Below are 17,271 nucleotides of genomic sequence, written 5' to 3'. Positions count from 1 at the left end.
GTTCAACAACAGAAATCCAGAAGGATTTCATTGTTTGAAGATATGGTTGAGACAAACTTTGGAAAAGTACTAAGGACTGCTCTCTTCTCCTAGTCCACATACCTAGCTTAAGCCAAGCCTTTCTTCTCTGCTTCCCCTTATGCAGCTTTTGAAGCCAAGGATATTAGTATTAGCAGCTAAAGGGAAATAGAGAAAGAAAACATTGGAGGCTGGTTGTGTATGCTATCCTTGAAGTCAGGATGAGAGCTATCTATCCAGTCCTTCCATTGGCTTGACTTTTCTCATACCTTCCTTTACTTAGCAATCATGTATCACCATAAACTTTGGCTTTCTCTATAAACATTTCCGCCCAAAACACAAGTTTCGACCTGTGCCTAGATTAAGTTACACAGTTTCACTACAGATACAAATAAAAAATACATATTATGCTCTGGACACAGACTAGCCACAAAGAATGCTTTGCACATCTCTACAGATGTAATCACTTGCACAAAAAATAGTATCCTGTTTTCTAATAGTAAAAATTATTTTCCGCTGTGAAATTCTTCCTTTCAAAGAAACACAGCTTACTTTGATTTTCTTGATCTTCAGGAGGTTCCAAAACTTTCACAAATTCTAAGTTCACATGGATTTCAACTCCCAGCAGCAGTGCAATCTTGAAGAGAATAAGCTGAAGTTGCCTAATACCTATGAAAGACAAATATTACATGTTTTTTTGATCATAGCAATAGCACTAGCACTTAGACCACTTTACAGTGCTTTACAGCCCTCTCTAAGCTGTAAACTAAGCAGTTTACAAGGGACACGGTGGCTCAGGGGCTAGGATGTTGAGCTTCTCAATCGAAAGGTCAGCAGCTCAGCGGTTCGAATCCCTAGTGCTGCCGTGTAACGGGGTGAGCTCCTGTTACTTGTCCCAGCTTCTGCCAACCTAGCAGTTTTGAAAGCACATAAAAATGCAAGTAGAAAAAATAGGGACCACCTTTGGTAGGAAGATAACAGTGTTCCATGCGCCTTTGGCGTTGAGTCATGCCGGCCACATGAACACGGAGACATCTTCGGACAGCGCTGGCTCTTCGTCTTTGAAAAGGAGATGAGCACCACCCCCTAGAGTCGGCAACGACTAGCACATATGTGCGAGGGGAACCTTTACCTTTACCTTAAGCAGTTTACAGAGTCAGCATATTTCCCCCAACAATCTGGGTCCTCATTTTATGCACCTCGAAAGGATGGAAGGCTGAGTCAACCTTGAGACTGGTGAGATTTGAACTACCAAATTGCAGGCAGCCAGCAGTTAGCAGAAGTAGCTTGCAGTACTGTATTCTAACCACTGCGCCACATTGGCTCCTGAATCATACATTATTTACCATGTATTTTCATTCCGAAAGATATCTAGGAAGTTTTTTTATAGTTTTCTTTTACTGTTAAGAAAGGATCTACCCCTATAAATTGGAATCCCATTCCTGTGTTTTAAGATAAATAATCCAGATTGTAAATGGAGGCTGTAGTTGAACTCTGACATACACATCAAGTCCTACTGAAAAATTGTACATACAGTAAATACTAAATATAAAGATAATTTTTGTCAACTGATATTGCTAAAATTCTGAAGGAACACTTAGGCATCCAGGTTAGATAAAACAGAGGTCTCCAACCTTAGCAACTTTAAGACTTGTGGACTTCAACTCCCAAAATTCCTCAGCCAGCGAATTCTGGGAGTTGAAGTCCACAAGTCTTAAAGTTGCTAAGGTTGAAGACCCCTGAGATCAAACACACTTGAAAATACTGACAGGAAGCACACACTGTGAAGGAGTTGCAATATTCTAGGTATTAAAGCACTTACTTTGTCTTCTTCCAAAAATACCTGTCAAAGACTTTCTCCGCAGTGGATCTTGCTTTTAGCATTTGAATCCATTGTAATAAATGTTATATCATAACAGGAAGAGCTGCAAATCTGCATGCCATTAACTATTCAACGCATTTGGTATTGTTGCAACTAATATTTCTAGATAAAAAAATATTCACCATGGGTATAATGTGCCTCCATTTTCCTTTTGAGAAAGAAACAATGATGTAATTATGACTTACTAATGTGATCAATCGATCCCGCACAAAACTTCCCGTAAAATTTTTTAGCTCCCAGACTTCGAAGATCATGAATTGTAAATGGCCAGAGGTGAAGTACATTGTTTCTTGAAAAGGTGTCTCGCTTTTCTACGACGACGACTGTGACTCCAAGAAAGGCAAGTTCTATGGCGGTTCGCAAGCCACAGGGACCACCTCCAACAATCAAACACTGGAAAAACCAATAAGAGGAAAACTGCTTACATTTAGGCCTATAGGAAAATTAAAATTTACACTGTCCTGCACAGCCACAGATAATGAAAGACACATCTAAAAACCTTGAGAGAAGCTCACCCTAATCATTAACTTGGTAACGGTTAAGGGCAAAATCAATTCAGATTATGGATAGGATTCGAAATATTAACACTGAGCAACCTGGTTCAAAGCCACCCTTGGTTACAGAAGTTTCCAAAGTGACTGTGGCAGTGGTGGGTTTCAATTTTTTTTTACTATCGGTTCTGTGAGTGTGGCTTGGTGGGCGTGGCAGGAGAAGGATACTGTAAAATCTCCATTCCCACCCCACTCCAGGGGAAGGTTACTGTAAAATCCCCATTTCCTCTCGATCAGATGGGATTTGGGAGGCAGAGAATAGATGGGGGTGGGGCCAGCCAGAATTTTTACTACCAGTTCTCCGAATTACTCAAAATGTCTGTTACCGGTTCTCCAGAACTGGTTAGAACCTGCTGAAACCCACTTCTGAACTATGGGCCAAAGTCACTCTCAGCCCAATGTATTTCACAGAAATGTGATTGTGTGAAAACTTTGGAAGACAAAACATTATGCCTGCTGCCTTGAATTTCTTGATTTACAAAGTCTAACAAATAATAATAACTCCATACAAAATATACTTCCTCAAAAATCTGCCATTTAATTCAGACGTGGGTCCTTTATGGTTGACTTTCCACCAATGGCCCAATTACATGTTCTTAGTTGGTCTCCTTCATTAAAATAGTTGTAGATAACCTAATCCAGATACTAATTTCTTCATGTAAATTCCCCCTTTCTAAAGCTATTTGCTCCAAAATTGCTTTACTGTTTGTAGTAAACAGCACTTTTGAGCACAGAAGATGTGCTCAATATGTTTACTACATATAGTAAAGCAATTTTGGAGCAAATACTTTAAAAAGGGGGAATTTACATGAAGAAATTAGTATCTGGATTAGGTTATATAGGTGGAAAATAACTCACAGCTAAGCCCTTCCTCAGCTGCTTTCCCTTTACAAGTGGTTAGGTCAAAAACAATATTATGGCATGAATATAGTTTGGACCAAATTATATAGTTCTGGAAACTTGCTTAGAAGTATTAAAACAAACTTTGAAGCAAACAAAAACATTTAAATACCTAAAATCAACATGAAAAATCCATTGTTATTTTGAGAACCAATCAATTCTTCAGTATAAATTTGGCATGTATTTGTTCATATATATGCATGCACTCATTCTCATTCTCTCTCTCTCTCTCTCTCTCTCTCACACACACACACACACACACACTATGCTGATTAATTGTTAAAACAGTTCTTATGATCACTGGCAGAAGAAACAGAAAATAAAACCCCAAGTACTAATTTAACAACCTATGCTTACTTTTCTCTATGAAAACCAATGCATTCTTTGCAGATAACTATTTCTTCATAGGTAAATTTTGCTCTTCCCAGCTAGCTTTAGCATATGAAGTCAAAACTACTAAGTAGAATAGGTAGAAGGAATAACCTTAAATCTGAGTCTGGAATAGGAATGTAATTTGAAAAAGTATTTCAGATATGACCCTCTCTAGTTTTTACAAAGATAAAGGAAGGGATGGGGGAAGTGATTCAGATCTCAAAAATTCTGTTACTGTAACTTTATAATAAAAGTAGTATTAGCATTTATAACTTTGATTTCCTAGTCTAGCCTACCTCGAAGGGCTGAGATAAAGCTACAAAGGTACTTTGTGTCAGCTGCTATCATAAAACTGGTTCAGTTGACCTAATTATATGGATCAATATTATCTAGTCCAGATGCTATCAAGATTGAAGAAACAGTTGGCAGAGGTTTATATGATTTGTCAGCACGTTTTTGTTATGATTCACATGAGAACTCTGAGTTCTAACAAACATTGCTAAAGAGTTATATATACAGTTTAACAGTACTCAACACATGCACACCATAAATGGTTTAATCTTTGCCAGGCAAAGATGTGCGTATGCATCTGTGTGTGCATATATACAAACAATTCCAGTTATAAAAAGTGATTCATTCAAACTTTGGTTTTTCAAGGAATATTCGTTTATCACTTAAAACATAATACTTCTGAGCAGTCGCAAGATAAACACCACCTACTTTCTCTGAGGCATGTGGTTAGTAACTGTTTTATGCCAAAATCTGAGAATACCATCTAACATGCTTACATTAAATTACCTGCTTTGTAGTTTTGTTTATCAAGATTTCCTACTAAAATGCAAATTACATGTGTCGTTTGCCATTCATATTAAAATATTTGAGGACAAACACCAATATAGATCTTAACTGCATTAAACATAGTAGTGCTTTGTTGTTGTTGTTAGTTGCGAAGTCATGTCTGACCCATCGCAACCCCATGGACAACATTCCTCCAGGCCATCTTGTCCTCTATCATCCTCTGGAGCAGGGGTCTCCAACCTTGGCAACTTTAAGCCTGGCGGACATAAACTCCGAGAAACTCCGGGAGTTGAAGTCCGCCAAGCCTTAAAGGTTGGAGACCCCTGCTCTGGAGTCTATTTAAGCTCAAGCCTACTGCTTCAATGACTCCATCCAGGCACCTCGTTCTCTGTCGTCCCATTCTTTTGCCCTTAGTCTTTCCCAGCATTAGTATTTAGACTCTTGTATTTAGCAAATTATGAATGAGACTGAACAAATTAATCCTCAGTTACATTGAAATCTGAAGATACATAAAGAAGAAACATTTAATATACAGTACAAACACCTAACCAAAGTACCAAAGGTGCTTTTTCTGGAGGCAACTGGACTTTGGGAAAAAAGCACCTTTGGGACAACCATGACTTGAATGACTGAGACTCTCTACAGACCTAACTTTGTACTACATATTGATTCCAGACTTTTTCTCCATTTCCAAATCTAGTTAATCCATTTATGATGAAAGGGAGCAAATAAGACACAAAGAGCTAGGCAAAGACTCAATAAGGAGAACAGTCAGAAAAACAGACCCAATAGCGTCATTCTGGGCTTATATTAGCTTCCGTTCTGGATTTATGCCTGGTTTATGAAATGCCTTCTGTTTAACTCATTCTTCTGTTTGCAAAATCGGAATCTAAGGAGATTTTTTAAAAAAAGTAAATTATTACTTTAAGGTTGTTATCAGGTTTGCTCTGGTGCTTTTGCCTTGGCTGACTTGCAGCAAAAAAATAAAAAAAATAAAAAAATCAGTGTGTGAAAAGAGAAGAACTGACTGACAGAATTTGCTATAGATAAATGGATAATATGGTTAACATTAAGGAACATTAAGGAACCACTTCCATCTCTCTTTCATCAAATAAGTTTTTTAAGCTACACTGCATGAAGAAGAAGAATTTTGCTGAGAAGAAAGCAAACCAAAGAGGGTTTGCATGCACCCGCATACAGGGACAGCTTATAACCTAGAAAAAGATGTAGCTGTTTTAGGGATTTGAAGAGAGGTACTTCATTCATGTTCCCATGCTTTGCAAAGAATATCTTTCAAAGGATCTGTGCAATTTTAATATAGTATAAACTGTTGGAAGTATAGTATAAACTGGGTTCTGTTCCAAGTGGGGATAAAGACACTGGAAACCTGGAGACTGCTTGGAAAGATGGTTTAATGGTGGTTAGGATCACATGGCTTGAATTCCTAAACAGAAAATGGCTGAGATGCTGAGCGCGCCCTGGCTTTATGCTTTCTCTGAGCTTTGAATTTCCTGGAGCACAGGAAGAGTATCCTGATTGGTTGTCAGACTCCCAGGGGGTGGGGGTCTTAGCTAGCCTTTCTGGCTGATGTAAACTTCCCAGGTGCCATGTGGTGAGTTTCTGTTGCTAGATGGGTCCTATTGTGTTGCAGATGATGGTCCCATTGACAAAGGTGGGGAGAATGAGTTTCTGCCTCTGGCCCACTGACAAAGGTGGGGGGATGCAGGAAGCTGCAGAGAGCTGCTTTGTCCTTAAAACATGTTTCTCCATTTCTCATCCAGGGAAATATATTCTGCCTTTTTAATATTTTCTAAAATATTTCATTCTTCTAGGGGGGCGTGGCGTGCTAACTTCCTACAAAACCATTACTTTGACAAAGTAATGGGATGGATTCAGGAGAATGGCAGAATGAAAAAATTGGTATGTTCTTATAAAGCAGGCACACATGTTTACAACTTGATTTATTGTGTCTAACATTGTGTGTTCTTGTTCTTTGAAATTTTTTTGCCATTGTGTTTTTTTCTTCTTTCTGAATTTGCTACTTGGTTCAGTTCATTGTTCTGAAGGTTTCTACAGAGACTGCATAAAAACACTTTTAAATAAGATGAAAGGTAACTTCTATTTTAAATAATAGACATTTATAAAACTCACTAATATGCCATACTATTGAACTTACTGTAGAGCTTGAAGCAAAAAATTGTTTTCTAGGTCAGAATCCACCTCCACCATTCTACAGCCAGGTGTATGAAGCATAATTGCCTTATTCAATATGCATCTGATATCATACAGATCTGATGCCTTATATTTACATCTAAGGAAATAGTTTAAGTAAGCACCAATTTGTTCCAACTTTTATAGCAGATGTTATCAGATAAATTTATCTCACTCCTGATGTGAACTACAAAGGATTGTTTTAAAGCAATACTGTAGATGCCAATGTCCTCAAAGAAAAAGCTTCTTTGTTCATAGCAGTGCACAGGAATGCAGGGAAACGTACCTCCAAGTTATTTTTGAGACAGGAACAAAGTCATCTGTTGGGACACTGGACTAAATAGATTATATTTGGCTTGGCAAGTAAATTAAGCAAGTTGTGTGCATTTCTTATTAAAAGCTGTTAAGAAAGCTGCACTCAGAATTTAGTATTCCCGAGTTTGATAGGACTTTGTTCTAGGAACCAATACATAGGATTACAGCTATGCCCCACAATTTTTGTTTGATATAGAATTTGGGCTTTTTTAAGACAAAGCTTTAAATGTAAAAATAAAATCCGTGTCAAATATGTTTAAGTTAAGCACTACCAGATATTCTGTGCCACCTATCAGAGTGACAAAATAGTTTAACAGTTTTATTAAGCATGGTTATAAATTTTGCTCACAGGTAATTAACATTCTCTTTAAGTGATTTGAATGTCATTTTATGTTGATAAAAGAGCTGTTTTGCTTCATGTTACATTAAAAAGTTAAACATTCCCATCTAACAGTCTTGATCCATTATATACTTTAAATTAATGTTAATACAGCAAAATTAATATATCTTTTCTAAACTGTAGATATTTTAACTATTGTTGGGCAAAATATTTTGTTTCTATGGCCTTTCTCAGTGGTGGGTTTCAAATTTTTTTACTACCGGTTCTGTGGGTGTGACTTGGTGGGCATGGTAGGGGAAGGATACTGTAAAATCTCCATTCCCACCCCACTCCAGGGAAGGTTACTGCAAAATCCCCATTTCCTCTCGATCAGTTGGGACTTGGGAAGCAGAGAATAGATGGGGCGGGGCCAGTCAGAGGTGGTATTTACCGGTTCTCCGAACTACTCAAAATTTCCGCTACCGGTTCTCCAGAACTGGTCAGAACCTGCTGAAAGCCACCTCTGGCATTTCGGTAAAATTCTGCTCCAAAGCAAAATCTACCTTTCCCTCCTTCCCTCCCTCATATATTGACCTATGCTTGGTTGATTTAAAATCAACAAAAGGGAACATCACCTGGCTTCAACAGAATTTAATACATGAGCCCTATTGCTACATATATAATCATGATTCTATTTCAATAAAGGAATTCAAAGGTCAAAATGAATTACGGTGAATGTCCTCACCATAAAGCACTGCAAAAGAGATTGTTACCATTTATTTTCCCAGTCCTCTGCATTGTCAAATGAGGGGTAGTGAAAATTCCTTGTCTTAAGAGACCTTCAGTTACAATCTCTTTTTTGATGAGCATGACAGTTTGCTTGCTTGGACTTTGATCTCTCCTCATTCTATTGCTGGTTCACTAATATAGATCTGTGACTTTACTCTGGCTTTAGTTCAGTTTAAAATATTTGACCTTTTCTATTTATTTGGTTCCTCTTTTACTCAATGTTATCTTTATCTTTTCCCCTATAATTAGTGACAACTTTTTTATTCTTTGCAGTTTGGATTAAATCTGTTTTCTGTTACTTTTGGGATATTTTGATTTAGATGTAAGACTCTGCAAAAGTTTTATTTTCCTTTTACCTTTGTAGCTGGCAGCCTACATCATTCTTCCTGAACTTGTCACAAGGTAGCCCTGAGCTCCTGCAATAATTCTTCAGTAGAACTGATTTCTCTCACTAGAAGCCAAACACTTGACTTGAGTCGATAAGATCCTTGCTACAGATATAAGAACTTTCATTAGTATGAAAAGCAGCTTCTGGCAGGCTAAATTCTACATGCCTACATGCCCCAAGGTTTGAATATGAAGAATCACTTTCTTGCTCTTTTGTAATGTGTTCTAAGCTTTCTCAACATGGCCAACTGGTTGCATCCATTCCCATGTCTTTGCTTTCCATTTTGACCACTGTAGCATTCACAAATCTCATTTCATTAGATTTTTTTTGTTTCTAACTCTATTTGGATTTTATCAAGTATGCCCATTGGTTATATTTTTAATATTTTATTTCATAACTCTATAACAGCCATACTGACTCCACAGAAGCACATTAAATGTCATGTGCTAGCAAAGGGAGAAGCAACTAAACCCAAAGTAGGATAAGGATCCCACTCTAAACATTCTTAGACAAATATGCTTATATTTTATTTATCTTCTTTCTCATACTTTTTCACATTATTCTCCAAACCTCAGAGGAATACAACAGCCTGCCCTGCATTAAGACAGCTTAGCTTCTGTCCATCCAATGCTGTACCATCTATTTGGACAAGTTCTCTGGATAATCAAGTAGATATGGATTTATAACTTTGAACTGGATGTACCAAGTAATATTTGGAACCTTTCAATTTATTGAAAGACAATTAAGAAACCAATTACCAAGTGACCCGCGTGGGAAATTACCTTCCATTTTAAATGTTGCTGCTCATTGAATAAACAATCTTTTATTTTCATTTCAGTTTATGTTCACTGAGAATAGAAGAGACTGTTGAAAAGATGCAGATTTCCACTGAAAGAAATGGCTGTAGACATTATGGCTGGAAAGCAGGGCTTCAAAGATTAGCCTGAGGCTTATTGTACTTGCAATGCTAATTTATCTTTTTCTTTATCATCAAACAGGTTTCTATATTATCTTGTCCTATCCTATCGACTTTTATTTTCCCCTTTTCTATCCAAATTTGAATAGCCTTTAGAACCCAAAAAATCTCATAGCATTTAGGCAGTGGTGAAATGTAAAATTTGTTACTACCGGTTCTGTGTGTGTGGCTTGGTGGGGGGGGGGTAATGTGACTGGGTGGGCATGGCCAACTTTTTTTTTTTTACTTTTAAAAGCATTTTTTCTACAACCTCTTCGGCCAAAGTGCTTGTAGAAAAAATGCTTTTAAAAGGCTCCTCTGACGATCCCATCTGAGTTGCCTGATCATCAGAGGCTTTTCTTTTCTTTTAAAAGCATTTTTTTTTGCTTTTAAAAGAAAAGTCTCTGACGATCAGGCAACTCAGATGGGATCGTCAGAGCTTTTTAAAAGCATTTTTTCTACCGAAGTCTCTTCGGCCAAAGCGGTTATAGAAAAAAATGCTTTTAAAAGGCTCTGATGATCCCAGCTGAGCCACGCGATCATCAGAGGCTTTTTTTTTACATTTAAAAGCATTTTTTCGGCCAAAGAAAAAGTGTTTTTAAAAGTTAAAAAAACAACCTCTGATGATCGCACGGCTCAGCTGGGCATGTGGGGGCAGGGATTTTTGCTACCGGTTCTCCGAACCACCCGCCGCCATCACTACGGATTGCCAATCCGGTCTGAACTGGTGGCATTTCACCCCTGCATTTAGGGCCCAGAAAAATCTCATCCCTCATATTAATTAGAACCTTTATGCTATTATATTTTTGAAGCTGTGTAGAAAAATACTTTTTCTGTTTCATAATTGGATTATTAAACTGATTTTTTAAAATTAACCCACAACTTAATTCTGGGTTGTACTGCTGATCTAAAGTATTACTAGCTTAGATGGAAGCATGTAATGCAGTCAACAAACTAGGTGTAACTTTAAAAGTAGGAAAATTATTTTCCTTGTTTTGTTCTGAAAATTCAGCATATGCCATCTGCCAATTTATTGCTCTGTCTCTTGCTAGTAGTGTAAGAACTCAGCTCCTTCCAGAAGCTTAAGAATTGTTGATCATACCTTTCTCATAGTCTAGAACAGCTTCCCCACAATGACTCAAGACCCACATCATCCTCCCATAACCTTAAGTTTCCTATAACTTCACTGTGGCATTAACCACAAATATCTCATCTCTTACTATTTAAGCATCTGACCTGATTTCATCACTTCTAGGAATACTGTCCTAGCACAGTGTCCATTTTAAAACAAGAAGTCAGTATCAATAACTTTCTAAAACAAATAATTCCATTTATTCTGCAAAACTGTCTTAAACTGTCAAAACATTAGCTAAATATCCCTCACTATTACATTATTGGAAACAATATACATAAAAAGTAACTGTACCAAGTTCATTCTGTAGGCAACAATCAAGTGCCAGAAAAAGCAGTTCTTAGTGCTGATGGCATTACACCAAAATTAATCCCTCCAAACAAGATGTTCCTGAAGTCAAATATGTTGTCCTGTTTTCAAAAAAGTATTGTCTATGTTTCCTTTCATCACCGGTGCTTGAAAAAGAATTATTTCCTATAATTTTCTTTTTCAAAAAAACATGAACACTTGTAAACTAAATCATTATGTAAATAATATAAATGGTAAAACTTCAAGCATTTCTATTTCTTTCTATTTAATGCTGTTTCTATTTAATGCTGTAAAGAGATGTTTAGTTATTTTGAGCAACTCTGCCCAAATTATTGGATTTAGTAAAATCAGCAATTCTCAAAAAGATGACAACAAATTGGAATTTTGCAAATTTACCAAATACATCTCCTATCAAACAATCTTAGGGTTCTTCCATCTATACTGGAACCATTTGGAACCAAATGCTTCCATTTGGTCATTTCAAATGATTTTGAACTAAGGAACATAAGTCAGATTATTTCCAAGCTATCTAAAAACTGATTCCTATGTCTCCATTGTCTGGTTTATCTTGCTCACTCTGCTATCACAGCACACTGATCTAATTATCTCTAGTAGACCATATAATTTCTTGTCTTCACAGCTAATTCTTGTGCTAAAATTGCATACTTATTCCCCCCTAACATTATTTTTATTGAGAGATTGTGCTTACTGTCATCTGGTAATAATTGCAGTTGTTTTTCAGGACAGCGTGTGCTTGCACAGTACAGAAATCATCAGAGTAATGTCTTGGTGTCTGCGGTTCTTGTGGTTTGAAATAAAACAGGTAATGCTAAATAAGCATAAATAATCGGAGGGAGTCCCAGAATTATTATTTTTTTATTGAGCTGATGAAAGCCCTTTGGCTTTAAATAAGTTTCTTGGCTCTGGTTTTATTAGCTGAATCTAAGCATTTTATTCAAAGCAACTTGTAAATTTTCCACAATTTCTAAGCGATGCTGAATTCTGCTCTACATTATTAGAATGTTTTGTAATTGCAGTCCTTAGAGAGATAGTTTGGTGCAGTGGTTAAGGAATCAGGCTAGAAACCAGAATAAAGTGCGTTCTAGTTTCATATTAGGCAAAAAAAACCTGGGTGACCTTGGGCCAGTTATCCTCTCTCAGCCTTTGGAAGGAGACAATGGTAAAAGAAAAAACTCATTTTTCCAGTATGTAGGTACTCCCATTACTTTAAACTTTTCCTCCAAGCCCGATTGCTTTAAAAACTCCTCAGTGCCAAAAGCCATTAAATTTGCATTAAAATTGGGGGTGGGGATGGGTAGAAGAGTGTGTGCTGTTCAAGAAACATTTACTTGAAACATGTACCTTCAACAATAACTTCATTGGTCTCTGAACTACATTTCTCAAAAGGAAGAAGGAGAATATATGAAAGAAGAGGAGAAAATATTTAAAAGTCAAATAAAAATATACACTGATATCAAATATGTTTTCTAAAGTTCCAAATATAACTACATTCATACTGATAGAAAATGGGGGTGGGGGTGAAATTGTTATAATATATATCATAACAATTGCTGCTGTTATTCTCATAATATTTTACTTTGTTTTAGTATCAAGATAATCTTAGCTTAATGAAGCTCAAATGGATTTTTTTTTCTTCCATTAATATGTTGTAGGAAGTTAGCAACCACCCCCCTCCTAGAAGAATGAAATATTTTAGAAAATATTTAAAAAGGCAGAATATATTTCCCTGGATGAGAAATGGAGAAACATGTTTTAAAGACAAAGCAGCTCCCTGCAACTTCCTGCCACCCCCCACCTTTGTCAATGGGCCATCATCTGCATCATAATAGAACCCATCTAGCAACTGAAACTCACCACATGGCACCTGGGAAGATTACATCAGCCAGCAAGGCTAGCTAAGACTCCCACCCCCTGGGAGTCTGACAGCCAATCAGGGTACTCTTCCTGTGCCCCAGGAACTTCAAAGCTCAGAGAAAGCATAAAGCCAGGGAGCACACAGGATCTCAGCCCTCTTTTCTGTTCAGGAACTCAAGCCATGTGATCCTGACCACCATTAAACCATCTTTCCAAGCAGCCTCCATGTTTCCAGTGTCTTTGTCCTCACTTGGAACTGAACCCAGATGGATATTTCGTCCAACAATGTATACTAATTAATACTTTTAAATATTAACTAATTTCATATTTCCTGAGAAATTGATCTATCATTTCAAGCCTTGGCTAAGAAACAATAAAGTTTAATATTAATCTAACAAAGAGCACACTTGACATATACAGCGTTCGTGTACCTTGATTCAGCTAGCTGGAAATGCATAAAGGGTATGGTGAAGTATTTATGTATCTTACTGTGGAACTGCATTTTTTAAAAAAAGAGCTCAGTTTGTATTCCAGACATTATCAAGCAAAAACAAACAGATTAAGCAATGTACTTATTGCCAGTCTGTCTGCTCTTGAAGCACTGACTGGGAAAAGTGATTAGGATTACATCAGATAGCTGTAGGTGCTCCATTTGCACGAATTTTAAAGAGCAAGAACAGCCTGCCCAACCTTCTCTGCAAATATCTGCCCCATTCAAAAAGCCATCCATTGTTTCTACTGATATTAGATCAGCAGGTATCCAAAAAGCAGGAAAATGGTGTGTGTGTGTGTGTGTGTGTGTGTGTGTGTAACATCAGAACTATAGCAAGACAGGTAGTAAATCACTCACTTCCATGTTAAGAGTTCTGATCCAGATGAATCCCTCCTTTCTGAATAATGCACAATTGACTTACTAATTATGACAATGAAGTAATGTTTAGTTGGATACACCCCCCTCCACAGTATGCAAGAGCTAACATTGCAAAATGGATTTTACTGTCAAGATTATTGAATTATTGAAGGAGGTTTGGTCATATCTCAGGTGCTCTGCAGGCCTTTTTGCACAACATTTAATAGATTAAATTCAGCTTTTTGAGGAGCATAAGTGATAGTACAATTGATTATTCTACCCAATATCCCATTTTTTCCCCAATTACCAATCAAGTTCAATAAAATATGCAGAAATTCAAAGAAGCAACATTAGAAAATATACAATGATTCCAATTTAATCAATATGGAAAATGTGGTTCAGTTTTTTTGCATTCCTCAGGTACTCCTACCTCAAAATTGATTTTAGACAGGCATTCCTATTAAATCAGAGGCTAAAGTAGAAATGGGAATGCTTACTTTTTCCTACAAAGCAGAGATTTATCTGTCAAAGTTCTCCCTCAACCATTAAAAAGTTGTCTTAACTCTATTCTAATATTGCTGTATCCAACATCTGAAAATATATCTTTATTTAAAAGTGAATGTTACTGTTTACTTCTTATACATCTAGTGATTTTCCTGTTTTTTTGTTTCAGAAATTTTTATTTATTATTTTTCACTACTGTATGTATATATTTTCTTCCATTCAATCATGTCTGAGTCTCAAAGATGACCTGGACAAATCCCTGCATTTTTGTTGCTGAGGTTTTCAAAAGTGGTTTTGTCATTGCCTACTTTCTAGGACTCAGAAAAAGTGACTGGCCCAAGGTCACCCAGATGGCTTTGTGCCTAAAGTGACACTAGAATTCACTTTCTCCCAGTCTGTAGCCTAATGCCTTAACCATTACATTTATTTTTATTGTATGTATTTTATACTTATACATCCCATTATAAATAATGCAATATATACATTTTAAAGCTACAAGATAGATGATAGAGATAGACAGACAGATAGACAGATAGACAGACAATCAGAAATAATATAGAAAGTAATATGCAAGACTGCTGCTATATTTATTACAATGCAGAAAATTCAACATTTTCTATGTTTAGCTAAACATTTTCTAACGTTTAGCAAAACATTCTAGCCCTTCCACAAAGTTTAATTCTATGATCATTAATGCTCAACATTAGAATCATATTTTGTTCCAAGTATTTTTATTCTCACTAATTGTATGGAAGATTTTAGTTCCACAACTGATTTATATACTGGCATGTAATTTAATCTTCTAAGGTGCTAAACCTAGTATATTTAGTATTTTAATACCAGTACTGCCTCAAAGTAGTCACTGGGGAGTTGTTCTTGTTTCTGCACTTCCTATCACTCATATTTATATCATAGATATTTTTTGACAGGAAACAATGATTCATCAGTCAAGAATGCTTCCTTGATAGTTACATTCAGCTGGCAATCCAGTCAGTGTTTTCATTACATTCCTCAGATTAAGCATTTCCATACATACAGTCTGATTACTCTGACAGCATATAAAACGATTTTGGTTCATTTTGGAATAACTGAAATTTATTAATTGATACTGTTCTCTATTCAAATGTCATTTTTGTTTTAGTTTCTGTGGAATATTCTCATTTTTAAAAATGTCAAAAAGCCATTGTTAATAACAGAATTTGGGATAGACCAGTTTTTTCTTTTCTAACCTGGGGATAAAAAACACATTTTAAAAAATCCTTAAATACAGAAGGTTACTAACTACTTAAGTTGCACATATTTCATATATTCAACATGTAACTCAAATTATCTTGTTCACATCAGTGCTACAGTTAATGACTTTCACAGGTACAAACAACACTGTTGCATGAGTAAACTTATGGTCAGTTCTCAAAGCTGAGGCTGTCAGAGCATCTCCACAGGCACTTGGCAACCGGCTCACAATTATGACAATTGCAGCATCCTGCAGTCACATGATCACCATCTATGACCTTCATTGTCTGCTTCCAACAAGTGAAGTCAATGAGAAGCTGACTGGAGAACCTAAATGTTAATCTTGTGATATTAAGTGAATCCTGCACAGCTTTTTAGCTCAACAACTGCAACTGAAGCCACATGAGTTGATGTGATTATTATGTAACATTGTGTTTCACAACCCCTTTGTTTATCGACAGAGTTGCCTAATTACTGTCATTAACAGAGGACTAATTGTATTAATATGTCAGATTCGTAGTGTAGTAAATTACCAGGATGAGCCTAAGAGAGGGAGTCAAACATGTCACAAGTCTCGAATCCCTTCATGTCCACAAGAGATCTAAGTCCAGTCCACTTGAATTCTGTTGACTCTTTGTCAACAGTGCCAATTTGCTTTGACTGTTAGTATTTCAGATTCTTGTAGAGAGCTTAAGCTTGCAATAAACCCTTATATTCATTTGAACTGCCTGGACTCCTGATTTCCTGCATTTGAAACAGAGGATTTTACCCTAATTGGATGCAAATGGATGCAGTTTTTCAAAAAGGATGTTTCCCTTCCATCTACCTAGTGATCATTCACTCACAGGTTCTTATGAAAGCTGACAGTGGAAACAAAAAAGCTGCTTTGGTTTCTTATTAAGTATTCCCAGCTCACTTTGCATTTTTGACTTCGAATGCAAGTTAAATATGACAATAACCTTCCTCAAAAGGCGAGTAGATGAAGCAAGTACATATATTTTAATATATTAAAATTAACATTTGAATTTGTTTTGTTTTGTTTTATTCGTTATACTTACAGTACATATTAAAGTAACTGGAAATTTACAATTATGTATCATGTTCAACTTTCAAATACTAAAAAAAACAGATGTACATAGCTTATGATATATTATGTATGAACAGCAAAGCATAAGAATAGACTTTAGAACTTTTATCCGTAAGAGGAAATTTGTGCAGAAATGTTATTAAACCCAAAGAAGTATCCCAAAATTTCTTCTATAAAACCAGAGGGTCACCTGATTTATTCAAGCAGGATCAGATTCAAAATAAAGTACAAAATTCACCTTACCTTTGTGTTTGTACAAGATTTTCCACGTTTATATTCCTTATGGCTTGCCCTTTTATCTAGCTTATTCCACAAAGCTTTGGCTTTCCAGCTGGTCACTTTTGATTTAAGTTTGGCATAAAAGTTCCTGTTGTCCAAAGGATCTAATTCAAGATGGCGAGTGAGAATATTAAAAGCCTGTATCGAACCTTTGCATGTTTGAGCTTGAACAAAGCTTTCAAATATTTGATTAGCTTGGTTGTACTTATCGTTGTCTTTTTCACCCATGTTTCAAGAAGACTGAGTAGCATGTACAAATGGCATATTTTTAAGCAGAGGTTCATCTGAGAGATATTGTCAACTTGTCCCAAGATGTAACATCTAGAAAGAGATAGATAAAAATCATTAGTATAAATCAGGACAAAATTCCAAACCTTTACAATACACAATACTTTGTAGAACAGGGGTCTCCAACCTTGGTCCCTTTAAGCTTTGCTGGCTGAGGGACTCTGGAAGTTGAAGTCCACAAGTCTTAAAGGGACCAAGGTTGGAGACCCCTGTTGT

At 36.4% G+C, this 17,271-nt stretch overlaps 1 protein-coding gene across 1 annotated transcript in view; it reads right to left on the bottom strand.

The window, feature by feature from the left end:
- The window catches only part of MICAL2 (microtubule associated monooxygenase, calponin and LIM domain containing 2), a 137,096-nt gene extending 120,065 nt beyond the window's left edge, over nt 1-17,031 (bottom strand). The window contains 3 exon segments of the mRNA XM_058161707.1: nt 571-687; nt 2,086-2,293; nt 16,732-17,031. Of these exon segments, the coding sequence (XP_058017690.1) occupies nt 571-687; nt 2,086-2,293; nt 16,732-16,995 (589 nt within the window). The 5' untranslated portion in view covers nt 16,996-17,031.
- Between the last annotated feature and the right edge of the window lie 240 nt (nt 17,032-17,271).

The sequence above is a fragment of the Ahaetulla prasina genome, chromosome 1 (genome assembly GCF_028640845.1).
Source record: "Ahaetulla prasina isolate Xishuangbanna chromosome 1, ASM2864084v1, whole genome shotgun sequence".
Taxonomy (NCBI): domain Eukaryota; kingdom Metazoa; phylum Chordata; class Lepidosauria; order Squamata; family Colubridae; genus Ahaetulla; species Ahaetulla prasina.
The sequence above is the reverse complement of the archived record's forward strand: the minus strand, read 5'-3'. Positions and strand labels throughout refer to the sequence as shown.